This window comes from Mustela nivalis (genome assembly GCF_964662115.1).
Source record: "Mustela nivalis genome assembly, chromosome: 5".
Taxonomy (NCBI): domain Eukaryota; kingdom Metazoa; phylum Chordata; class Mammalia; order Carnivora; family Mustelidae; genus Mustela; species Mustela nivalis.
The window spans coordinates 88,515,452-88,541,520 of record NC_139024.1 but is presented as its reverse complement, the minus strand read 5'-3'; the positions used below and the strand labels follow the sequence as shown (position 1 = coordinate 88,541,520).

Here is a 26,069-nt window from a genome sequence, read left to right as displayed (position 1 = left end):
TAACCTTTCTAGAAGTCTGACATTCTTTCATCACGCACACACATACATACCTCTGACACCGAAAGTAATGCACTGAATATCCTTGATCATAAATAATCTTTGTTTCCCTAGTTAATATCAATGTACCTGGCACAGAAAGGTTTTTGAATACTTATAGAAGCGGAGGAGCAAGGCAGTGGAAAAGGAGGACGAAGTAGGGTCCACCCCAGGGCTGCAGGCAGGGTGCTGAGTGGCAACTATGGGCGGTGCTCAGGAGGAGCCGGAAGCGGAAATGGAAGCGGAAGCAAGAGTTGTTAAAGGATCTGCCGAGGGGGGCAGAAGGTGGGGTGAGAACCAAAGCTGATGACATCTGGGATGCTTTTCAGAGACATGGTCCTTCTGTGGGTTTACCAACTGCCCGAGGTAATTTGGGATCCTTCCCGCCGTATGCATCCCTCTGGTGCAGGCCAGTTACCACTGATGAGTCACACTGAGACCCGGAACCTTTCCGGTTGGCACCCAGGAAGCAGCCCCAACTTCTTCACTCAGTCCGTAGTTACACCACCTAGTGGCTTGCTCCGTGATGTAAGTAAATAATCTACACTAAACTCTCATTTTAAATGCCTATAATACATTTCATCAAGTATATGTATCAATGGGCTTTCATTAAGTATTTGCTATTTTCTGTTAGGGACTGCACTAAGTGCTTTATGTGGATTATCTCATTTAATTCTCCAATATCGCCATGAAATGGCACTAGTAAATGTCTATTTCACTGATGAGGAAAATTACGTCTAGAGAGGTAAGTTAAAGTAAGACTGACTCTGTGTCGTATAGCTTAGACTTAAATCCGTAAGTCTGACTCTACGGTCCCCACTCCAAACCATAATGCTAGGATGGATAAACATTTTAATTAGGAAGAAAAAATGTAATCAACCATAAGATGAAAACTGGAAGTCAATAAATTGGGAGGTTAGGATGAAAACAACATTCTGTGAAATACACATTCCATTTTTCTGTTCTGTAATCCTCCAAATGTTCGCATGCTAAAGCAAACGTACCTGACAGAAGAGCTGCTGGCTTCCCGCTCCAGGTGTGTTACTGAAGGTGCTGGTAGATTTGGAAGAAGAAACTGGAAGACGATGAGACACACTGACCGGTACTGGAGTCCTGTTTGGCTGGGTCAGCTGGTCTCCCGTAAAGTTTGATCCTGACACACCCGACTGAACCGCAGACCCAAGACTAGGATGGGCAGTGCTGGAGGAGCTGACAACAGGGAACCGACTGGGTCCTGACATGCTGGTCACCGAGGGCATGGGGGTGAAGCCAGGTCTTCCTTGGGAGACATTGCTCTGCCCAGGTGACAGGTGTAATACAGTTGGTGATGCCTGCTGCAAGGGCATCTGTCCACCGACGATCTGAGGAGAGGCATGATTGACTATCACGGGGCTTCCAGAGGCGGCAAACGTCTGCCCAGACACCAACTGGACGGCGGCATTCTGGTTATTCAGCATCTGCCCAGAATATGGTTGGTTGGTCCTGAGCATGTTGGAAGAATTTCTGTTCAACATGACATGCTCTGAGGCCACTTGGCCAGAGATGAGCTGAGAAGGTTGAGTCTGAAGCAGTTGCCCATTTATGGTCTGGACATGGTGTACCGAGTTGGAACTGACAGAAAGGCTTGTGGGTATGAGGAACTGACTTTGGGGCGTGTGAGGCTGGCCCATGGGAGAATGAATAACGATACTACCCCCAGCGCTGCTCACTGCCTGTGAGGTGACTGGTTTTCTTGTGTTTTGTTGGTTTACAATGTTCACGGACATGTGCGGACCGACGACGGAGCCCTGGGGTGAGCTGGCAGAGGCAAAAGAGATCCCCTGTTGAACGTGGTGCTGCTGTATTCCCAAATTGTTCACATTGTATGTATTCTGCTGACCCATCTGGATAGGCTTTGGCTGGATATTAATTGGGACTTTATTTGAATTTGGTGCAAGACCCCTCTGTATGATGATGTTATGCACGGGTAAAGATGTCTGAAAGTTTGTGCTGTTAAATGGAACGGTGACAGGCTGTGCTACTGGACTGGAACTGGAGTTCCCAAACAACGAGTTGCCGTTAGGAGTCTGTCTGTGGACCAGGAGCCCTCCACTCATGTTTGACGGGGCTTGCTGCCCGCTGCCTTTCAATATGATTTGAGATCCATCTAGGTTATTAATAGTCATCATGGAAGGCTGATTACCAAATGACCCAATTAGCTGTATTTGACCAGAGCCACTAATCTGGCTGCTGTTAGATAGATGCTGACTGGGAACACTGATGCCCACGTGTTGCATAAAGCCATGTTGTACACCCACCGTATTGCTTGCAAACGATGCTCCGACAGGCACGTGAGTCACCCCTATAGGCTGCAGCGTCTGACCTGAGTAATTCGAAACATTAGAAGCCTGAGTAAAGGATGCTGATGAAGAAGGATGAAGCTGAGCTTGTGCAAACTGTTGGCTTGAACCTATACTGGCATCCAAATATGCCTCTTCAGCCAATGTCTGTTCAGTGATATTGGCCTCTTGCAAGGATTTCTGAAGAATGTCGAAAGGTTGGTCCTCACTGAGATCGGGAAGAGGAGAAGACTCAAGTTCATCTTCCAGAAACTGAAGGCTACTTGAGAGTGGCAGTCCATCACTAGGCCCTTCTCCAAGCTGGTTGCTTACAGCTTTGAGGGATGACTTAGGATCAGCATTCTAAAAGGAAAAGCAGTGTGTTACCTGGCATTTCAAAACTTGGAAAGATATTAAAAAATAATAATAATAAAAAGCGCCTCACTTTTGAGCAGGATAAAGTCTAACAGTCTGCTTTTCAGGCACGAACTCTCCAAAGTGCTTAGCTTATTCTGATGTTCTCTTTCCTTAGTAACATCTAATACTGTTTGTGTTAAGTGCACCCATTCAGTGCTCTGGTAAATTATTTTATAGAAAGTAGATAAGTAACAGGAATATACTGAGGACTACCTGGAGTTCAGCTTCATTTTTTGTGATATTGGGACACACTTGATTTTTCAGGATTGCCCCCAGTCCAGGGCTTGAGTGAGACTCAGCCCAGGGTGTGTGTGTATCCAGGAGATGGCCATGTCTAGTCCTCTGTACAACGGGAGTCCGAGTGAGTTTTGGGCATTCTGGGTATTGTTCTGTTAGAGGTTCAGAAGGTAGCCCAGAGTTAACCCTGTCTTTCAAGGCTTCTCAGACCCACCTCCCATGTTCTAACCCTTAACACCCCAAGCAAGACCAGTCCAGACAAAAACAAGCTTCCCACATAAAATGAATAAATGCTTGTTTGATTTCTTAGAAAGAATCAGCCTATTATGATGCTTTCAAGACTACTTTCAGTGTCCTATTTACAAGTAAGAGTCCATCAACAGTTTATTGAGCACCCACTTGTGTGTTAGTTTCTGTCCTCAAGGAGTCCTTAGGAATGGGCATTCTAGCTAGAGACAACACAGTCATATGAAGAAAACTGAAAATGATCACAAATAGGCAGAGAGACAGGCAGAGGGAGAGGAAGAAGCAGGTTCCCTGCTGAGCAGAGAGCCCGATGTGGGGCTCCATCCCAGGACCATGGGATCATGACCTGAGCCAAAGTCAGCTGTCCAACCAACTGAGCCACCCACGTGACCCAAAATATTTCTACTAAAAAAAAATTCCTACTATACCTTATATCATGATGGAATAGAAATGCCCAATAAATACATACCAAATGAAACAGTCTGAAAAGTTAAATTAATATTCACATGGAAGGGGGAAGGTTGGTAAACAAAATTCATTAATGTTGAGGGGTAGGCTAACTACTTTATGGGCTTAATGGCATCACATGAAGTTATTACTCATTCAGAATGAACTTCAGAAATGCTCCTGGTTTGCAAGCCAAATGCTCCTGGTTTGCAAGCCTTATGGGAGATCGGTATTGTGACTTTAAAACCGCCCCTAGCATGTGGAGGTGTCTTGCGTGATATGATCTGACCTAACTCACACACATTCAAATACTTGAAAGAAAGGTGCACTCCCAAGGACTTTCCAAATACTATTGTTATAGATGAAGAAAATAAAAGTCCCTGCTGATAAGTTAACATTTATTGAGCACTGTACCAAGTAATTTCCACAGACTAGTTAATTAATGTTAACCAACCTAGGAAGTAGTTCTATTATTCTCCTGGTTTCATAAATAAGGAAACTGAACCTTACAGAGATGTAATGCTAGATCTAAGGTTACATGGCAAGTAAGTATTAGAGTGAGGATTCAAACCTGGGCAGTCTGACTCTGGGTTATGACAGAAGTAGGCACTTGAAAAGATGAAAGCAACATAGTCGTAACCTTAGTTATTTGGATGTAGTCTGCAAGCAGGACTTCCCTATCCCCCAGAGGTCAGGTTTCTTGTCTAGATGCTCCTAGAGCTTGAGAATATGGGATCCAGAATGGGTGACCTGAGGGAGAATCCTAGCTCTGCAACGTCCGGCTGTAAACTTCTGAGTAAGTACTAACCTCTCTGTGCTTTAGTTTCCTCATGTATAAAATACAGGTCATAATAGAACTTACTTTACAGAGTTACTGTGTGGATTAATGTGCTTAATCATGCTAAACTCTTGTTGCCAAGAACATGATATGCTCAGTAAGTTTTAGTTATTACCTTTTTTTCTTACTTAAGATGGAAATGTTTAGTAAGTAACTACAATTAAGAATAATTTCTTTAAAGCTTTGTGATAAGGTCTAAAACATTCTAGTATGACTGTCTTAGGTTATCACATTTTAGAGTCATTTTAGAAAGACAGTTGAAAGCTCGGGAAAATGGCAAAGTAAATCTCATATAGCTTATCTGAATCAACGAAGTTAGAAGGAGACCACGTCAACACCATTCAGCAGGTCCTCCCTCCGTGTCAATTATAAGAGACAAGGTAATAACTTTCATCAGGCTCCAAAGGCAATGAAAGCCTTGGTTCACAAGCCATCAATGAGACAGAAACACTTTACCACTGGATTCAGTTTCTAATACTCACACTGGAGTTGGCGAAAATTGAATTTGAATTGGCTGCAGAATATCCTGCATTAGTCAAGTCATCATTGCTCTGCAAAGGTACAAATTTGATAAAGTGATTACTTTAATTGTAAAGAAGTCCCAAAATTTATATTTGCGACATTCTAAGTATTACTTACAGATTTATTACTAGGTCCATGTAGAAAATAGTTCAGTGCTTGTGGGTCTCTGGAAAACAGCAAAAAGAAAGGAAAACAGCAAATAAATATGTGACCTATATTTGGGATTCATTTTCACTAGGGTAAAAAGAAAATGACATATTGGCCTGAGTAACATTCTCTCCCTATTTTTAAACAATTTTATTAATAGTTTTTTGTTTTATTATTGATTTAAAAAAAAAGAGAGAAGCAGGCTCTCTGCTGAGCAGGGAGCCTGATGCAGGGCTTGATCCCAGGACCCTGGAATCATGACCCGAGCTGAAGGCAGCCGCCCAACCAACTGAGCCACCCAGGCGCCCCTTATTATTGATTTCTTGATGTTGTTCCATTTCCTATTATCATTCATATCTGCCTGCTGGGATTTGTTAGAGGGTAAATTTAATAAAGGATGGCCCAATTATGAAACCTAGAGTATCCAAATATTTTGTCTTTTTATTTGCTAACCAGTATTCTATGTTGATTTTCATTTTAAAAGCCCACCCAGGTTTTTTTTTTTTTTTTTTTAAATTTTAAATAATCTCTACTCCCAACACGGGGATTGAACTTAAGACCCCGAGATCGAGAGTCACATGCTCCACCGACTGAGCCAGCCAGGCACCCCAAAAACCCACCCAGTTTTTAATATGCTTATTAGGTTGTTTTAGTACAGTGAACCTCACACATTTGATTTACCCTGAATTTGGAACGAGTGTCTTACCCGATAAGATCAAGGAGACACGAGTCATCATCATCATCCATGACAACTGTAAGAAAAGGAATAACGTGCTGGTTAGCCAAGCAGATTAAAGCCAATAGCATCAGTACAACATAAAAATACACTCTTTACTTTCCTAGGTAAAGTAACTGTGTAATTTGTGTACTTTTTTCCTCTAATTGCTTGTCTTTAATAGCATTTTTAAAATTTTGTGGTCTTTAAGACACTGAATATTCAATTTAAGTTGTTCTTATTGAACACAAATCCTTAACTTACAAGTCAAAAAGGAATCTAGATAAATCCAAGATAATTGGCAGCAACCCTTCCCACACAGATTCCCAAAGGGACTGTAAACCAGGAACTGCAACTTCCTCAAAATCTACCATGAAAATGGGAGAGAAATATTATTTTTGTTTTAGAAAAAAAAATCTTATGTATTCAGAGGCCTTGTGCGTTTTATGACTGACTGTTTCCAAACATGGTGAGCAATCTGGATTTCTTGCCATATTTTGGCTCTCTTTACAAAAACAGAAAAAGCCAGTTCTTCCTACTTTTGGAGACAGAGGAGACACCACAGCCCCAAGCAGTCCTGCCTCAGGCTTGGCCCCAGAGGTCCCATGTTTCTCCCCGGGTAGCAGCACCACCAACTGTTTGATTCCAAACAATCTATATGCCATCGGTAGAATCTTTAAAGTAGAAAATCTCAACCCCCAACTCCCCCCAGCTCCGAGCTCCAAGCTCCTTTTCTCCCCAGCCGCCGACAGCATCAAGTTCAGCCAGCGTGATTACTGTGCTCTGGCTGAAACAGTAACAACTGGACAAGTTCCAAGAGCAGTTCTCTCCCTTTCTCCTCCCTCCCCCGAGATCCGGTAAACTTACACTAGTGATCCGACACCTGGCAACACTGCTTCGCACCCATTTCGAGCCATGCGTGGAATAATTTACATCACGGAATGCCGGGGCCAAGAGTTCTGGAGCAGTTGGAAAGGGCAGTTGTGAACGGCAGTTGGACGGAGGAATGAAATCCTGAAGAGATGCCCAGAAGAGGGACACGCCCGAAGAAGGCAGAAGGGATAATTTCTACTCAATGTTTTTTCTTGGTTAAAACCAAGATCTCCTCTCCAGTTCCCCCAAACTCCCCATCCTATCAGTCACAAGGTCAAACAAGTATAAAACTGGCTCCTGCCACATGGAAGAAAACTTGCTTCCTCCAGGAAGGGTCTGGAAGGGGTAAGTATCCCCCAATGTAAGACCTTCCTGTTGGGGGGAGGGGGATGAATTCGTTCAGCTGCCAAATGGCCTGGGTGATCAGAAGTGGAACTCTGGTGGATGACCAGAGAGACAGGAGGAAGAAGAAGGGAAAGCTGATCCAAGGGTAACCTGCAGGCTAAAGCTGTGAAAGCAGGCCAGGTGAAATCCACTTTGAGGACTCAGGAGTTACAAAGGAACATGCTAGCACGACCGTACTTCTGAGGACTGAAAATGTTGAAGGAAAAACAAGGAAACTTATCATTAAATAGATACATGGAAATCTGTAGGAAGGGCTTCTCTTAAATCCTGATACTGAATATGGCAGAACTGCATCAGCCACAGCTCATTACTGTGCCACAAGCTTGTCTTCCAGATATCACAATCACATGGAATAAATTGGGCAATTTTGATGTATCATTAAGCCTATAAAGTGGATTTTTTTCTTTACTTTGACATGACTTTTTAAATGGAGTTCCACTATATCTTTTGTAAATTATTTTTTATAGTGTTTAACAGTTTCTGGAACAAACTTAGGAAAACACTGTAAGTGAAAACTAGCCTGTACCCAAACTACCTTTCCCAACTATCCCCGCTTCCCTTTCTATTTTATATCTGTACGAGTGTCTCTAGCAGAGGAGACACCCAAGGGTTAACTCGTTGAGAAAGGAAGTCAGCACCAGTCACCTCTACCAAGGCGTCACCTCCACTGGGACTTTCAAGCCCAGAAAACATTGGCCGATGTTCGAAGTGACAAGCTATTCCTTGAGTAGCACAATTATAACATGGGAATAATTTTATAATACAGGATGAAATAAACAGCCATTGTGGACCTTCCCCTATCAAACCCAACAGACTGCTAAAAAGGTTGATAGAACGCTCCCCGGGGTTATCTGTCCCAGTCAGTGGCATATGCCTACCAGATAGGCCTCTGACTCTAGCCCCCTTTGGGTAGAATTCCAGGAGCCTTTATAGTCAGGGGTACCCTGGGAATTCTACTTTTTAAAGGGCCATACTCTTCTGACTTTAAACAGTTTCAAAGAGATGACTCCCATTCCTATGTCCCCAGCTCTACATACGGCCAAAACACAATCATCCTCCACCTAACCCAGCAGGTCTTTTTCCCAGGATGACACACGGTCCACCAAAGTCAATTCCCCAAAGGAGAGGTGTAGAAATTAACAATTCGGAAGTGGGAAGACAACCTGAGGATCAGAAACTGACTTCAAAAATGAAGAGTTTAGTTCTCTTTGTAAAGGTTCTCCCTTTCCTTCCTGACTCTTCTCTCCTGAAAGTAACAACCCTGGAATCACTAAGTGGCCTCTGGCCACAAGTGAAATTTATAACATGGGAAAGAGGAGGCTCCCTCTTAGGGAAAACCTCTAGATCAATGGTTAAAAACTACTACTTAGCCCAGCACACACTCAGTAACAGCAGCTCACAACAGGAGGATTTGTCAGAGGGAAGGAGACTATAGTTCTTACAGAATCCTGACAGGCATCACAAGAGGTCAGAAATCACTACCCCAGACACCTGATTACCACTCCTTTTAAAAAAAAAAAATTTTTTTTTAAAGTAGGCTCTATGCCCAACATGGGGTGTGAACTCATGACTCTGAGATCAAGACCTGAGCCAAGATCAAGAGTTGGACGCTTAACCAACTGAGTCACCCTGATGCCCTCTGATTACCACTCCTTAAAAAAAAACTGAAGCTACTATTAAAATTGTCCTTATGCAAGTCAACACTTTGAATAATAGCTTCTAATCAAGAGGACACAGCACAAAAGTGACATTTTTAATCAGTGTTTAAATTTTTAAATCAGTGGGGGAAAGATGTTAGCCGTATGGAGAAAAGATGGTGGATCTATATTTTAATAAAAAAATCCAGGGGCGCCTGGGTGGCTCAGTGGATTAAAGCCTCTGCCTTCGGCTCAGGTCATGATCCCAGAGTCCTGGGATCGAGCCCCGCATCGGGCTCTCTGCTCGGCAGAGAGCCTGCTTCCTCCTCTCTCTCTGCCTGCCTCTCTGCCTACTTGTGATCTCTGTCTGTCAAATAAATAAACAAAATCTTAAAAAAAAAAAAAAATCCAATACTTCCAATTCATATCACAAAGGGCATTTCTTCCTAAATACATAAAGAGCTCCCATAACCAAGAAAAATAGTTAACCCTGCAGAAAATCAAAGAGCATGAACAGTCAGTTCATTAAAAAAGGAAAGCAGCCCTGGGGCACCTGGGTGGTTCAGTGGGTTAGAGCCTCTGCTTCCGGCTCAGGTCATGATTTCAGGGTCCTGGGATTGAGCCCTGCATTGGGCTCTCTGCTCAGCGGGGAGCCTGCTTCCTCCTCTCTCCCTGCCTGCCTCTCTGCCTACTTGTGATCTCTGTCTGTCAAATAAATAAATAAAATGTAAAAAAAAAAAAAAAAAAAAAAGGAAAGCAGCCCTTAAACATATAAAAAGAATCAACCTCACTTTGAATAAGAGAAATAGAAATTTAAAATTTCAGTGAGATCTTAGTATTTATCAGATTGGCAAAGATAAGGTTTTTTGGACTATGCCGATCTGTAAGTGGGGAAATGGGAACTTTTATACCTTGCTATCGAGAGTGTAAACTCCATAACCTCTGGGGAGGCCAATTTAGCAGTATCTTTCAAAGTTTTAGGTGCACAAATCACTCTACTTAGTGAATATTTCCAGGTACTTCTACAGATACTCTTGTACATGTATGAAAACATATGACAGTATCTAGGGCAGCATTACTGCTTTTAGCGAAAGACTAAAAAATCTAGGTGTCATGGGTACAGGGTTTCCTTTTGGGACTAAATCACTGAACTGTATACTTTAAAAGGTTGAATTTATGGTATATAAATTGTAATGTGATTTAAAATATTAAGAAAAAACCCAGATGTCCTTAATGAGAGAATTACATTAAACTAGTTTGGTTTACACACATAGTGGAATACTACCTAGCCATTAAAAACAATGGAAAAGCTTTATACAAACTGACTTCGAAAGATACATGGTCAAAGCAAAAAGGTACAGGAGCGCCTGGGTGGCTCGGTCGGTTAAGCGTCTGCCTTCCCCTTAGGTCATAATGCCAGGGTCTGAGGATCAAGTGCTACATCGGGCTCCCTGCTCAGTGGAGAGGCTGCTGCTCCCTCTCCCTGTGTCTCCTCCCCATTTGTGTTCTCTCTCTCTCTCAAAACAAAACACACACACACAAAAACCTTTAAAAAAATAAAAATAAAGTTAAAAAAAGGAAAAAGGTACAGAAGAGTGTGTATACTACAGTATGTTCAATCTTTCCTCTATCTTCTTCAACTTAAGAAAAATAGCAATAAATTTTTAATATCCTTCTCCACCAATTCTATCATTTATATCATGTTTGGGTCTGTTTTATTGATTTTTTTTCTCTTCATTACTGGTGGTATTTCCCTGCTGCTTTGCATACCTGATAAATTTTTATTGGATGCCAGACATTGTTAATTTTATATTATTGAGTACTGGATATTTCTGTATCCCTATGGATACTTTATAATTTTCTCTAGGACATAATTAAGTTACCTTTTTTTTTTTTAAAGATTTATGTGTTTATTTTAGAGAGAGACAGAGTTGGGGGGAGGGGCAGAGGGAGTAGGAGAGAGAGAATCCCAAGCAGACTCCACACCCAGTGCAGAGCCTGACCCTGAGATCATGACCTGAGCCGACACCAAGAGTTGGATGCTTAACCCACTGAGCCACCCAGGTGACTCAATTAAGTTACTTATAAATCATCTGATCCTCTTGAGGCTTGCTTTCAAGTTTTGTCAATCTTTAGGCGAATTCTGCCCTATCCTGAGGCAATACTCTTCATCTGTTGAGGACATCACTTGATGTCTCAGGAATTACAAGGATTTTTGCACTCTCACAGGTAGGAACACAAACCATTTTCAGCCCTGGATAAATACTGTTTGATAAACAAATCAAACTTCTTTAAGGGGCGCCTGGGTAGCTCAGTCGGCTGGGTGTCTGCCTTTGGCTTGGACTGTGGTCTTGGGGTCCTGGGCTGCCAAGCCCCACACGGGCCTCCCTGCTCAGTGGGTAGTCCGCTTCTCCCTCTGGCTTTGTCCTTCCCTGACCCCCCTCTCGTCCCTTCTCTCTCTCTCAAATAAACTGGTGAAGTCTTTAAAAACAAAACAAAACAAAACTTCTTTAAGATAAATTCCAACAGAGTGATGATAACCTTAGGTTTATTGACCCTAGAATCATTAACCATACAAAGCAATGCTTCTCAAACTCAGGTCTGAGAATATAATCTTGGGTGTTCCGAGTTCCCAAGTTTGAGAAACATTAACAGATTCTCGAGTCATCTGGAAATACACACACTGAAAAACTTGAGGCCTCATAAAAATTGTGCTCCGAGTGTTGTTCCCTTTAATCCTTTTGGGTGGTTCTCTCCCAGGAGTTGGGTCTCTCCCCCACACTCCATGTACTGACCAGTCATCAGCTAAGGACTCAAGGGTTTTCTCCCTGAGCAGTGCTCTCCTCTCCGGTATTCTGCCATGTGTTTTAGCCATTTTCACCTACCAACCACATCAGCTCAACCCTGGGAGATGACCAGACTCCATCTGGCATCCCATCCCCTATGCTGTGGTCTGGCAACTCTCCCCAGAGAGTATTATAAATCGGGCTCACCTCATGCATTTGCCATTTCTCAGGAGTCCTTGTCCATGCTTCCTGATTCCCATGTCTCAAAGCCACTGTTTAATATGTTTTATCCTATTTTTAACCTTTTTTTTTTTTTTTAAATGCAGGAAGGTAAATCCAGTCCCTATTCCTTCATCTTGGCTCTACAGTCATATTTAAGGTTTTGAAAAAAAAAGCACTTTAGGTGGTAACAGCAGTTTATATGAGTTAATTGGCATGAATTATAAGATCAGAGTATACTGAAAGGGGGGGAAAACAGAGGACAGTAAATCGTAGTTTTATCCCATACCTCCTTTTGTTTTCTACCCTGAAGAATAGCTTAGGGAAAGAGGAAAGCTACTTCTTTAATTCCAATCTTTACTAAAGTTGGTCAGTGGATGAAAACAGTATTCATTACTCATTTAGTAAATATTTAGCCCCTATTCTGTGCCAGGTACTGTGTTAAGGCTGAGAATGTCAAATGAGCGTGACATAAAATGTAATAATAAATGTAAACACACTTAATATTTTTGTAGGACTGCAAAGCAATGCTGAAAAGTAAATTATCATGTTTTAGCAAACGATTTTCCAAGACTGTCATGATCAAAGAGCTATGCCATAGAACAGCCAGTTACCAGGGCAAGTAACTGTCAACTAAGATATAAAGTATTCTCACCTTACTCCTTTTGCTCTATTGTAATTGTAATGGGCTCTTAAATTTTAAAATTGCAAGACAGTGTGAAACCTTCTGGCATGGTTCCTGACTTTAAGTTACTCACTTTCTTCTGGAAGGGAGACGCTCAATAGTTTATTACAATGTAAGGTGAAAAGTGCTAAGAATTTTTGGCAGGGGTTTTCAAGCTTCTTTAGGTAAAGCCCCTGGGTTTTTTTTTTTTTTTTTTTTTTTTGGTGAAATAATAGAACATTTTACTAGGAAAAGAAACCATGATGGTATTTTCACAATTTCACCCATTTGCAATCAGAAGAAGCAGTCAAACTTAACATGATGGGCTCTGAGTTTTTCAGTTATTATTCAACAAAGAGCGTCTTGCATTTTGTCACTGGCTATAGACTTCTAGCAAGAAACGAAGAGAAGGTAGAAAAGACTAAGAAATATTATTAGACGAAAACCTTGAGAATTAGAAAATTCTTCCATCAGATGATCATTAATGTAGGCGATACTGGGCCTTGCTTCAACTCATGAAATATAGAATTTGAAGGCTTGAAAGCTGCTTTAGTTCCTACTTAGAATAAGGTACGGCAGAAATAAACCTCACATAATAAGCAATCTAGCTGGCTACACAATGTGCTATACCATGGGGAGAAGAGGGGCCAACTTCAGGGCGTCAGGGCCAAGTCTGGCAAGGCTTACAGAGGCTGGGGACACGTGGGGAAGAACACTGAATTTGGAAGTCAAAGGACTTGTTTTAGATATCTGACAATGACTACTGTGTGATTACCAACAAGCTCCAGTCTCTCAGGGAGCATCTTTTCATCCCCAAATGAAATTAATAGCCATCGCTACGATTTGTTAAATTTTGTTCCCTGGAGACCTAGCATTCTCTAAGGTGTCCAGGAGCTTTCTTGAAGGCCGAAATTGGTGGTAGAGACACTCTGATACTCTCACTTCTCCCCTTCATCTGAGCAACTCAATTCATATTCAATAGGATAAAAATGGTTTGAAAACCATTTAACTTATCCAACCCCCAGAATGCAAAGGTTTGCTGTGTGTTGTGAAAGAATGATCATCATGAGTGGTCAATCTGAAAATGAAAGGACCCATAGATACCAAGTGCATTAATGATTATTTCAGCAAGTGACAGAATAGTGATAAATATAGTCTGAAAAATGTATCAAACTTTTGGGACACCTGGGTGATTCAGTCAGTTAAGCGTCTGCCTTCAGCTCAGGTCATGATCCCAAGGTCTTGGGATCAGCCCATGTCTGGTTCCCTGCTCAGCGGGGAGCCTGCTTATCCCCATTTTTGCTCTATCTCTGTCTCTCTCTCCCAAATAAATTTTTAAAATCTTAAAAAAATATCAAACTTCTTTAAGAGAAATTGCAACACAGTGACAATAACCTTAAGTTTACTGACTATAGAATCATTAACCATACAAATCAGTGTTTCTCAAACTGGGGTCTGAGAAAATAATCTCGGGCAGTCTGAGTACTCAAGTTTGAGAAACATGAACAGATTCTAAAATTGGCCAGAAATATACACACTGAAAAACTTCAGGGCTCATAAAAATGGTGCTTAGCATGTTTGCTAAAGACCTCCCAAAATCTTAATATCCACTAGAAATCTACAGATGGAAGACATGTGCATACACTGTCTGACTGACGCAGAGATGGTCCTGGGGGAAATCTTTCCGGGCCTCTCTTCTCCATCTTCTTTCAATCTCAGCTGTCAATTGTGTGCCAGGCTGGGGGTCCCAGGTCTAAACAAAGGAGGGCATCAAAAGAGAGTACTGGCTGAGTCCCAAAAGTCTTTGCTGAATCTAAATTCAGAGTGGGGTTGGAGGGAATGGGGGGTGGTTCAAGAGGAACCAACTCTGCAGGTGACAAGCCCCAGCAGCAACCGCGCCAATCTCAACTCACATTGCGTGCTGCGGAGCTCAGAGCTTGGAGTGTTAAGTTACGGCTCAATTACAGTGGACTGACAGACTAGACTGACTTCAAATTTAAATGCTATTAATAGATTATCATCTAGAAATCAATCATATTGTTGATTTCTAGATTATCATCTAGAAATGATATCATCTAGATGATAATCTAGAAATCAACAATATAATACCTTTGTATTATACAAATACAGACTATATTACAGTGCTACCCTTAGAAGCAGGGATCTTGTCATACTTATTTGTATACTCCCAGAAAATAGCACATAAATAAGTATAAGAAACAGTGAATAAATATCCACGCTTTGAATATAGCACAGCTGCGTTTTATGCAAGGATTGTTTTCCCAAAGACCCTGCATAATTAAAAACTCACATAATTCTAGACTAACCCTGACAAAGAAATATACAATTTTTCTAGAGACAATCAACACTGAAATTTCATAATTCCTGATAGGACTTATAAATCTATTCTAGAACATATACAAAATCTATTAAGATTTTTTTTAGATGTAATAATGAAAATGGGGGTTATATTTAAAAAAACACATTATCTTTTTTTCATACTGAAATAGGTATGAATGAACTACTATGATGTCTAGGATATAGTCAAAATAATATAAAGTTGGTTATTAAAAACATGGAATCCTGGTACACTAAAACTAATATAATACCACATGTTAACTCCACTGGAATTAATATTTTAAAAAATACATACAAAGAAAAATGCCTAAAAGGAAATATAGTACATCAAAAAACAAAACAAAAACCCAACCAACAAATCAAACATGGAATCCCATTCCCCCAACCCCCTCCAGAAGATTCATCAGGAATCTGGGTTTTCTCTGTGACCACCTGAGTTAGTCACTTTTTCCCTTGTATTATAACACCTACTCTCGCAAACTTCAAGCAAACTGGGGAACTTGTCCCCAACTGACAGTCAGGTGGGACCTGCAAACAATGGCGTCAGGTCAGCTCAGAGACACAAATTGAGGCTCCTTACTCTTCAAACTCAGGGGATGGGTTCAGTGTTTTGGTAATTTGACTGAAGGAAAATGTCATAGGTGAAATCTTATTTGGGAGCGTGTTACTCTAGACCACCTTCAGTATCACTCTTTCCGCTCCTTGCCATCAAATAATTTCTTCATTCCCTCCCATCTTGACCACATTTACTTAGTTACATTCGAAAGTCAGCTCTGCCAGCTTCACTGAGGAAACTCAGCACTCAGAAGAGCACCGGGCCCATAACGGGAGCTCAAGGAACGTTTAAAAAAATTTCTTTCTTACCCCCAGCTTCACTGAGATAAAAGTGTAAGTTTAAGGTATACAGTGTGATGATTTATGTGTATATTGTGAAATGATTACAATAAGGTTAGTTAACACCTCCATCACCTCACATAGTTACCAATTTTTTTAATGTGGAGGAGAATATTCAAAATCTACTGTCTTAACAAATTTCAAGTATATAAATACACTATGGTCACCACGTTATGCATTATGTCTCCAGAACGATGACCAACATCTCTCCATTTCCCAGCCCCCAGTCTCTGGCAACCACCAGTCAGTCGACTATGTTTCTGCAAATTTGACTCTTTTAGATTCTGCCTAGAAGTGAGACCATACAGTATTCGTTGATCTTTGTCTGACTTTTCTCACTTGGTTTATACTTATGGCCTCAGTGTTCATCCATGCTGTCACAAAGGGCAGGGTTTCTTTCTTATGGTTGAATAATATTCCATTGCATGTATGTGTGTGTGTGTGTGTGTGTGTGTGTGTGTGTGTAAAACAATTTTTTTTTTATCCACTGACAGACACTTAGATTGTTTCTATGTCTTGACTATTGTGAATGATGATGCAGTGAACAGGGGGGATGCAGGTATCTCTTTGCAACAGTGATTTCATTTCCTTCAGATATATAACTAGAAGTGGGACTGCTGAATCTTATACTAGCTCTATTTATAATTTCTTGAGCATCCTCCATACTGTTTTCCATATTGGCTACACCAATTTATGTTTCCAGCAAAATGCACTAGGGTTCCCTTTTGTCCACATTCATGCCAACATCTTTTTTTTTTTTTTTAAGATTTTATTTTTTAGTAATCTCTACGCCCAACATAGGGCTCGAAATCACAACCCCAGATCAAGAGTCACATGCTCTACTGACTGAGCCAGCCAGGCGCCCCTTGTCTTTTTGTGATAGCCACCCTAACAGGTACGAGGTGATAGCATGTTGGCTACAAGATGGCAAAACCTCCAACAGGATCGGGCATACCAGGGAAAGTGCGCTCATTCCCTTTTCCCTGAAACCTGCTTCAGTTTTCCAAGAAAGGATGCTTATTTTGGACCCCAGGTTGTTCCTATGCAAAAACAATCTAAAGTGGAAAAGTGTAAAGTGTAAGCCTAGGATGCACAATGGGGCTAAGTCATTTCCCGCTATTCCCCTACACTCTATTCTAGCCAAACTGCCACTCTCCTGCCCCCAGGAGACAATCTTCTTACCGGAAATGCTCTTCTTCCTCTTCCATATCTATTCATATCCCATCCATTATTCAAAATTTAGCTTGAATCTACCTCTGTGAATCTTCTCTGACAACCCTGGGCGGTCTTTAGGAGTCTCTAGCAAGACTTCTAAAAGCAACGACAATGTCTTTAGACAACTGATCAGTCGTTGCTCTCTATGATTATCTTCATTATGCCTATCTTTTGCTCTCATCCAAAGCACAGCTCAAATTTTAAGTAAAAAGAGTCTAGAGGGCTTTGAGAATACTGAAGAGCAACATACTCAAATGTAAACATACATAATCACCCATCCCAAAGCTCAGCAACTTTCACACTGCATGGTTTTTTGACATCAGTCAACTGGAAATACTGGTTCCTTACGATAGGCTCCGGCTTCATTCTGAACCTCTACCCACCCCTTGGCTCTTGGCCATCTTGACCATTTGAGATCCTTCAAACTTACTACATCACTTCTGAAATTCTTTGGCTTTGCACCTATCTTTTTGAGAAGACAAGAAGACCTTCCCACTCACTTCCCAAGTGGTGGGCGATGATGCCTGTTTATTTTTTAAGGCTTTGCGTAAAATTACACTGCCTCTATTTTTTTTAAATCCCCAAGCAAAATTAATTGTTCACTCATTTGTATCCCTAGAGCACATCTCACATGTAACTAGCACCTGACAGGTGTACAACAAAACTTTGTTTTCTGATCCACTCGTTAAGTTGTAAGTTCCATGAAAGTTGGGGCAGTTTCTTTCCATCTTTTTATTATTAGAGTTTAGTGCAACGCCTGATGTAAATGTGCTTAGTAAATGTCTTTTACTCTACTGAAATACTTTACTAAGATTTTGATCGAACTTTTCTAGGTGTGATGTCAGTTTCTTATTATTTAGTTTCCCATGCAGCTAGGCTACACACGAGCACTTTTCCACATCATAATGCACAGGATTTGGGATGCAGGGCTGTAGGTCCATCGCCCAGGATCTGCGGGCTTATACTGGGCCCTTATGTATCTAGCCGGGCATTCCTGCTGTGTAGAAAAAGCTGTGAGAAGTCAACCGACTCCCCGTCTCTGCTCCAGATCAGATGACTCCATCCCTGAGGCATAAGAAGTGTCATTTTCTAAGATTCATAGGGCAAAAGATTGTGTATGCTCCATTATAATCTATTTGGTATTAAATAAACCTTCCTCAAACAAGGATTTATGTACTAAACATAAATGCAAAATAAAGCCTTGGAGTTCTCAAGTCTTTAGCACAGCAATTTATTATATTAATAATAGTTGCATTCATTAAAGATTTAGAAGTAAAAGTGTTAAGTCGAAGAATCTCTGGAACAGCCACATATGGCTTTTTGAGGCACCAACGCTGGACTTCACAGCAACGAAAACCAACTGTATATTATAGGAAAAAAAACAGATGCCCTGTCAAAAAGTCTTGATAGTTTACTCTGCGTGTGTGTGTGTGTTTTTTTTTTAAGATTTTATTTATTTATTTGACAGACAGAGATCACAAGTAGGTGGAGAGGCAGGCAGAGAGAGAGAGGAGGAAGCAGGCTCCCTGCTGAGCAGAGAGCCCCATGCGGGGCTCGATCCCAGGACCCTGAGATCATGACCTGAGCCAAAGGCAGAGGCCCAACCCACTGAGCAACCCAGGTGCCCCAATTTACCATGTTTTAAGAGTGACTGACATTTTAATGACTATGGAAAACAATATATAGGAAATGATTGAGACATGATACAAAGATCTGCTGCTATCCTGACTGCTATTAAATATTAAGTGAAATGCAGTTGAAACTATCTTTATGATAAACCACAGTATGTCAGTAAAAGAATAATACATATTAAAAAGACGAGTCAGTTCTCTTTTGTTACACTACTGTTTCAGTTAAAGAATTCTTGTATTTTCCTTCCAAATAAAAGGTGAGTTTCTGTTTATCCAACTGCTATATTGATTACGTTCTTCCACTAAAAACAGTCATTTAGGGACTCAGCCCCAATGACAAGCTAACTAGTAAGAGGAAGCAATGCCAATGTTGAAATTTATCACCCATAAAGATGAACATCTATCAACGAAAAAAACACATTAGCAAAACTTTCAGGAATAGGAATTAAAAACTAGAAGCACCAAAAGCAAGTCATACTTGCATCCTCTCATAAAAACAAAATACCTGAATAGTAAACAGAAACTGTGCTGATATTTTTTCCTGATTTCAGTTTTATTCAGAAAAATAAGATATGTTTTATTAAATGAAATGGAAATGTATCTAAGTCATTTGAGTTCTTCCTTAGGGAACTGGGATTTCTTGCAGAGAACATTTTAAATGAGGTAAAAGCAAAAACCCTACCAATGTGACTTTTTTCTACTTTTGAAAACAATGGGTATTATTATACAGTACAAGTCACAACAAAGAGTTAAAGGGACTGCTGTCTGCCTTCTCTATCCTGCAGTCAAGAATTCACTAAAATACAGGGTGGTAACAAGCTATTAAAATAAAAACTAATGAATCTTTCTCTATACTTCCTCAAATATAACAGGACACTATTGCTATCTGCCACTATAGTTTGTAAGTATTATTGTCCCTATGTATGGGACTGTTTTTAAAAGATACTTTGGGGGCAGCAGGGTGGCCCAATGGGTTAAGTCTCTGCCTTTGGCTCGGGTCATGATGTCACGGTCCTGGGATTTAGCCCATGTCCGGGCTCTCTGCTTGGTGGGGAACCTATTTCCTTCTCCCCCTCTGCCTGCTTCTCTTCTCCCCCTCTTCCTGCTTTGCCTGCTTCTCTTCTCCCCCGCCATCCTTCTCCCCCTCTGCCCCCTTCTCTGCCTACTTGTGATCTCTCTCTCTGTCAAATAAATAAAATCTTAAAAAAAAAGAAAGATTTTTAAATGGCAGTAGTTATAAGCAAAAAACATTTACTAGCAATCTGGTTAAACTTATTATGCAAACTCTTGACTTTCATCGCTCTCTCTCAATGAGTAACATTCAAAATATTTCGGTTTTATGGTATGTTCCAAGAAAAACAAGCACTATAAAAACAACTACCACTATTAACAAACAAAATTCCATTTTACGAAGTCAATGATGTTACTAAACAAGAGATGTCTAGTGTCCCCTCTTGTAAAAGTAGATTCACAAGGAAGATATGTGCACAAAAGCAATTAGTTAAGGAGAAGAGAGTAAGAAAAACATTTTTTTTAAAGATTTTATTTATTTATTTGACAGAGAGAGATCACAAGTAAGCAGAGAGGCAGGCAGAGAGAGAGAGGGCGTGGGGGAGCAGGCTCCTTGCTGAGCAGAGAACCCAATGCGGGACTCGATCCCAGGACCCTGAGACCATGACCTGAGCTGAAGGCAGAGGTTTAACCCACTGAGCCACCCAGGTGCCCCCAGAGAAACATTTTTTAAGTAAAAATGATTTAAGGGGCACTTGGCTGGCTCAGTCGGTACAGCATGTGACTCTACCAAATCAGGATCCTGAGATTAAGCCCCATGTTGGGTATAGAGCCCAATTTTAAAAAATAATTTAAAAAACCCCACATGAAGAAATATTAAAAAAAAAAAAAAAAAGATGTAAGAGAGGCTCCTGGGTGGCTCAGTTTTTTAACCGACTGCCTTTGGCTCAGGTCATGATTCTGGAGTCCTGGAGAATTGAGTCTTGCACTGGGTTCCCTGGTTAGTGGGGAGTCTGCTTCTCCCTCTGTCCCTTCGCCCTCTCATGCTCTCTCTCATTCTCTCTCTCTCTCAAATAAATACAATCTTTTAGAAAAACAGTATAGGAAAGAATATGAATAAATACACCTGTAGTATATTATTCCAAACAAGACTTGAGTTTCTACAAAAATTTTAAAGAAGCTGAATTAATCTCACCTTTCTATATTCCATTTAAGAGACATATAAACATCTATCTAGTGTAAAATCTTTGATAAACCCTAAGAAATGCCATGTGAAGAGAATTTATATTTATACTTCTATCAAAAGACTGTAAGGAAGAGAGTTTCAGTTGGAGAAGATGAGAAAATTTTGGAGAAGGATGGTGTAATGGTTGCACAATATTGTGAATGTACTTAATGGCACAGAACTGTGCTTAAAATGGCTAAAATGGAAACCTTTGTTATGAAATAAATTTTAAATAAAATTAAAAATAAAGCATTTATGAATATTCTTACTGTCCCCCTCAAAGACCATAACTATCTGTAGATCCATGATCAAAAAACCTTTTTTCCCCCCCAGAAAAGCTTTCAAGCTGGCAAATTTAGGACAGATGCTCGCTGAAGTGAGATGAAGGACCCATGGCTCATCAGTTAAAGTTAACCTCAGTAAGCAATGGGATCAGAGAAGCTGAGGCAGTTTACCTCACAACTACCGACAGGTACCAGATCTGGCTGTGGGAAAAAATCTCCCCAAGGAAGGAGGAGGGTTCTTGAAACTTTGTGTGCTTCTTGGCTCTCTGGTGAAGCCTACGGGTTCTTTGCAGAGTAATATTTCGAGGTGCATAATATATGTAAGATTTTTAAAAATGCATTTATTAAAAAATACATATATAAAGATATTTAAAAACTGTGATATGGTTGTATAAGTGATTCTTTGTCAATGTGTTAGTATACAAGATTTAGTGGTGAGTCTAATAACTACTATCATTTAGAAGACAGTAATCTTTCCAGATGTTTGCAAATGTAAGGGGATTAAAAAGATATTTCTACTAGTAACAAATTCCCAGGCACTGTTAATACCACAGTTTGTGGCCTTCATTCACAGATTAAGGAAATGATAAATTTCAACTGGAGTCTAGAGAAAATAACAAGCAATTTTTTTCATATCCAAGTTCATGGTCCACCCTCCCTCAAATTCTATCCCCAGACCTGTTAAGGGTCAGTCCACAGAGCCCTTCCACACTACTAGGGCGCAGGACAGTTGTTTACCATGAGAAGTGAATAAACTCAATCCAGTAACAGACAGTGGGATTCTAAACATCTGCATATAATCCACAAGCTATCTTTAAACTTGCTAAGCACAAAGTGGTCATTCCCAAACACTGTTTAATATAATTTCTGCAATGCAAAGATGCTGAAGGCACTGCCTAATACACAGGGAGGTACCAGCAAGCTGTCAATTTAATAGTGCAGAAAGGACACTCCTCAGTATCGCCAAAGTTACCAAAAAATTCCCTGAGTAAGAAAGGTCAAGTAAAGCTAATTTTTTGTACTCGCAGTGGAGAGCAGTAGAAATATATTTTACAACTTAAAAAGCCCAAGACTGCAGTGGAAAAGCTCATCAAAATTCTCAACCTTGCACCAGAGTGAGACACAAAGGCAAATTTCATCAGATAAATATGTGACAATCTTCTGGAAAGCTTACTCAAAATTCACACCTTCATTCTCCCAAACATCCAAAGTGGAAGACAGGTACATAAATAAATCATGCACTTTTCTAGTTTTTATATGAGTGCTTGGAAATGAATGACATCTGAATTAAACTTTTTCTTTTTTTTAAAGGATTTTATTTATTTGACACAGACAGCAGGAGCACACAAGCAGGGCGAGCGGCAGAGGGAGAGGGAGAAGCAGGCTCCCTGCTGAACAGGGAGTCCCATGCAGGGCTCCATCCCAGGACCCTGGGATCCCAACCTGAGCGGAAGGCAGACGCTCAACCAACTGAGTCATTCAGGATCCCCTGAATTAATACTTTTTCTATATTCACTTCTGGGCTATTCAGCTATAGATTACTGAACCGCTAAATAAGGGAGTCAGGTAACTTATAGACAGCCTCCAGTGGTCTAAGAATAAAAGGCTAGATTGATTGATTGACTGATTGATATAATTTTTTTAAAAAGATTTTATTTATTTATTTGACAGATCACAAGTAGGCAGAGAGGCAGGCAGAGAGAGAGGGGGAAGCAGGCTCCCTGCTGAGCAGAGAGCCCAATGCGTGGCTCGATCCCAGGACTCCGAGATCATGACCTGAGCTGAAGGCAGAGGCTTTAACCCACTGAGCCACCCAGGCGCCCTGGATATATTTTTAAGGACAACTCACTTTGATTAATAATAATAATAATTTTTAATAATTGTCCTTAAATAATAAAATAATAATTATTCTTTTATCATTATTATTTACTGAAAACCACATCATTCTCAAGGTGGCGGTCACATGTGCCAGAACTGAATGATGTTAGGAGAAACTGTCTAATGATTTAGAATCCAGTTCCATCTTCTGAGACATCTGTGCCTACAATACAACCTTTTTCCTTAGGACATAGATATTTTGACACTATCTTATATCACTTCTGGGTCATTTAAAATAGGACAGACCGATCCGAATAGACATTTTTCTTTTTCCAAAGAAGACATACAGCTTACCAACAGACACATGGAAAGATCCTCAACATCACTGATCATCAGGCAAATGCAAATCATAATCACGACGAGATATCACTTTACACGAGCCAGAATGGCTATTTATAAAAAGAGACAAAAAATAACAAGTGTTGGCGAGGTGGGGAAAGGGGAACTCTCATGAGCTGTTTGTGGGAATTGAACTGGTACAACCACAGAAAACAGTACAGAGGTTACTCAAAAAAGTAAAAATAGAGGGGCTCCTGGGTGGCTCAATGGGATAAAGCCTCTGCCTTCCACTCAGGTCATGATCCCAGGGTCCTGGGATAGAGCCCTGCATTGGGCTCTCTGCTCAGCGGGGAGCCTGCTTCCCCCTCCCCCACCGCCTGTCTGTCTCTCTGTCTACTTGTGATCTCTGTCTGTTAAATAAGTAAGTAAGTAAATAAATAAATAAATAACCTTAAAAAAGAAAAAGTAAAAACAGAAATACCATACAACCCAGTAATTCCACTATTGGGTATTTACCCAAAGAAAACGAAAACATACCTATGTTTATTGCAGCATTATTTGCAATAACCAAGATATGGAAGCAACCTAAATGCTCACTGCTAGATGAATGATGATGTGATACATGCACACACACACACACGCACACATAACAGAGTATTACTGAGATCTTGCCATTTATGACAACATGAATGAGCCTAGAAGGTAGTAGGCTAAGTGAAGTCCAGACAAAGAAAAGGACCATATGATTTCATCTACATATGGAATCTAAAAAAGCAAACGAAAAAACAAAAACCCAGCAACTGGCCCATACATACAGAGAACAAACTGGTGGGTGCCAGAGGGACGTGAGTCCAGGGAATGATGGGATAAGGAAAGTAGAAGATAACAGGCTTCTGGATTATGGAATAAGTCACAGAAGTAAAAGGGGCAGCATCAGGAATATAGTCAGTGGTACTGCAATATTGTTGGCTAGTGATGAATGGCAGCTACACTTGAGATGAACATGAAGAGAGTTGTTGAATCACTGTGTTGTACACTTGAACTAATGCTACATTGTCCCTTATACTTCAATAAAAAAGGATAGGACAGAACCGTAGTTCTGTTTTCACCATTATTCAGTGTCATTCTTTTGGACAAATTAGAATAACTTTTTCTTGCTTTATTACGTCTTCACAGTTTTGCCTAAAAAACACCCTATTTCCCTCTCTAAATATTTAAGTTCTTAGATTTTGCCTTACTGAGTAAAGAGATTTCTCTATGAAGGTTTGTCATTATTTAGCTTTTTCTTAAACTTATAATGATAGCTTGCAACTTCTGTTAATGGGTCTCTTAACATCCCAATAATTTTTCTTCAAGAAAGTACATTAATATAGCATGACATATTAAGCAGTACCATTATAATTTACCATACTAATGATAATGAGGACTGGAGTCAATGATTATTTATTAGGTAAGCCTTGTCCTGGAGTGCTAAGCAAATATAATAATGTCCCAGCTCTCAAGTATTTGATAATCTTATTAAAAAGGTAAGACCTGCATCTCAGATAACTTTCCATACTACAGAAAGCATTAACAGTATACATGAAAATAAACATATTACTAGTATGGAGGTTTATAGTAATACTAAGTCCCTTTTACTAGTAATTGACATACCATGGCACATGAGGTAATAAAAAATTTTTTTTAAAGATTTTATTTATTTATTTGACAGAGAGAAATCACAAGTAGGTAGAGAGGCAGGCAGAGAGAGAGAGGAGGAAGCAGGCTCCCTGCCGAGCAGAGAGCCCAATGCGGGACTCGATCCCAGGACCCTGAGATCATGACCTGAGCCGAAGGCAGTGGCTTAACCACTGAGCCACCCAGGCGCCCGGTAATAAAAATTTTAATAGCAAGGGCGCCTGAGTGGCTCAGTCAGTTAAACGTCTACCTTTGGCTTAGGTCATGATCCCAGAGTCCTAGGATCGAGTCCCATGTCGGGCTCCATACTAAGTGGGGAATCTGCTTTTCCCTCTGCTCCTCCCTGATGTGTGCTCTCTTTTCCTCACTCGCTTTCTCAAATAAAATCTTTAAAAAAAATTGTAATAGCTAACATTTACTAAGTACCTTCCCTCTGCCACGCACTTCAGTTCTAACCCTTCCAACACAATCCTGGCAGGTATGCACTATTACCTTAATTTTTATAGAGATGTAAGATGCTTGTCCAACACTGCAGAGTTCATAAGTAGCAAGACAGAAGTTTGAACTCAAATCTCTAATTCCTAAGCTTGTGCTGCTTCTCATTGCTGTGGGTGGAAATACCATGATTTTTGGAAGGTTTGATTTCTAGAAAAGCTTTCCATCCCAAAAGACAGCAATTGAGAATCTTAAAACATTTTCTCCCACAGCAAAAACCTCAGTATTCCATCAGTTAAAATTTTACAATTTTAAATCAACTAGTTATATGGTATTTTCACTGAGAAAAATGAAGCATATTATATTAAATTGATCACTATAAAAGGGTATACATGAGTAGCAAGAACTGTATTGCAACTGGCCTGTAGAAAGGAGCTTTTGGGAACATGGGCTGAGAGTAGCATTTTACAGTCCTTTCCTTGTAGGGCTGCAGGTAAAGAAGTTCTTTAAACAAAAAAGGATGGCAGGGTTCCATAATGAAACGAGTTTGGGAAATGCTACATATTATATATATTTCTTGATAATTCATAATGCATATTAGACCTCTTGCTTGTTAAAACCCAATGTTTCACATGTTGACTTTGCCAGAGCCCTCCTCTTTCCCCCAACTCCACC

At 40.4% G+C, this 26,069-nt stretch overlaps 1 protein-coding gene across 6 annotated transcripts in view; it reads right to left on the bottom strand.

Moving 5' to 3' along the window:
- Window positions 1–26,069, bottom strand: part of BICRAL (BICRA like chromatin remodeling complex associated protein) — a 105,962-nt gene that overhangs the window by 31,921 nt on the left and 47,972 nt on the right. For 5 of the 6 annotated variants that reach the window (XM_082733033.1, XM_082733035.1, XM_082733032.1 and 2 more), the window contains 4 exons: window positions 5,915–5,960; window positions 5,179–5,227; window positions 5,022–5,090; window positions 1,041–2,717 (listed from right to left, as the gene is read on the bottom strand). In XM_082733033.1, coding sequence (XP_082589159.1) covers window positions 1,041–2,717; window positions 5,022–5,090; window positions 5,179–5,227; window positions 5,915–5,955 — 1,836 coding nt within the window. In that variant the 5' untranslated portion in view covers window positions 5,956–5,960. Of the gene's footprint in view, window positions 1–1,040; window positions 2,718–5,021; window positions 5,091–5,178; window positions 5,228–5,914; window positions 5,961–6,790; window positions 6,933–26,069 lie in introns of those variants that run through there. The other variant, XM_082733037.1, reaches the window with a different exon arrangement.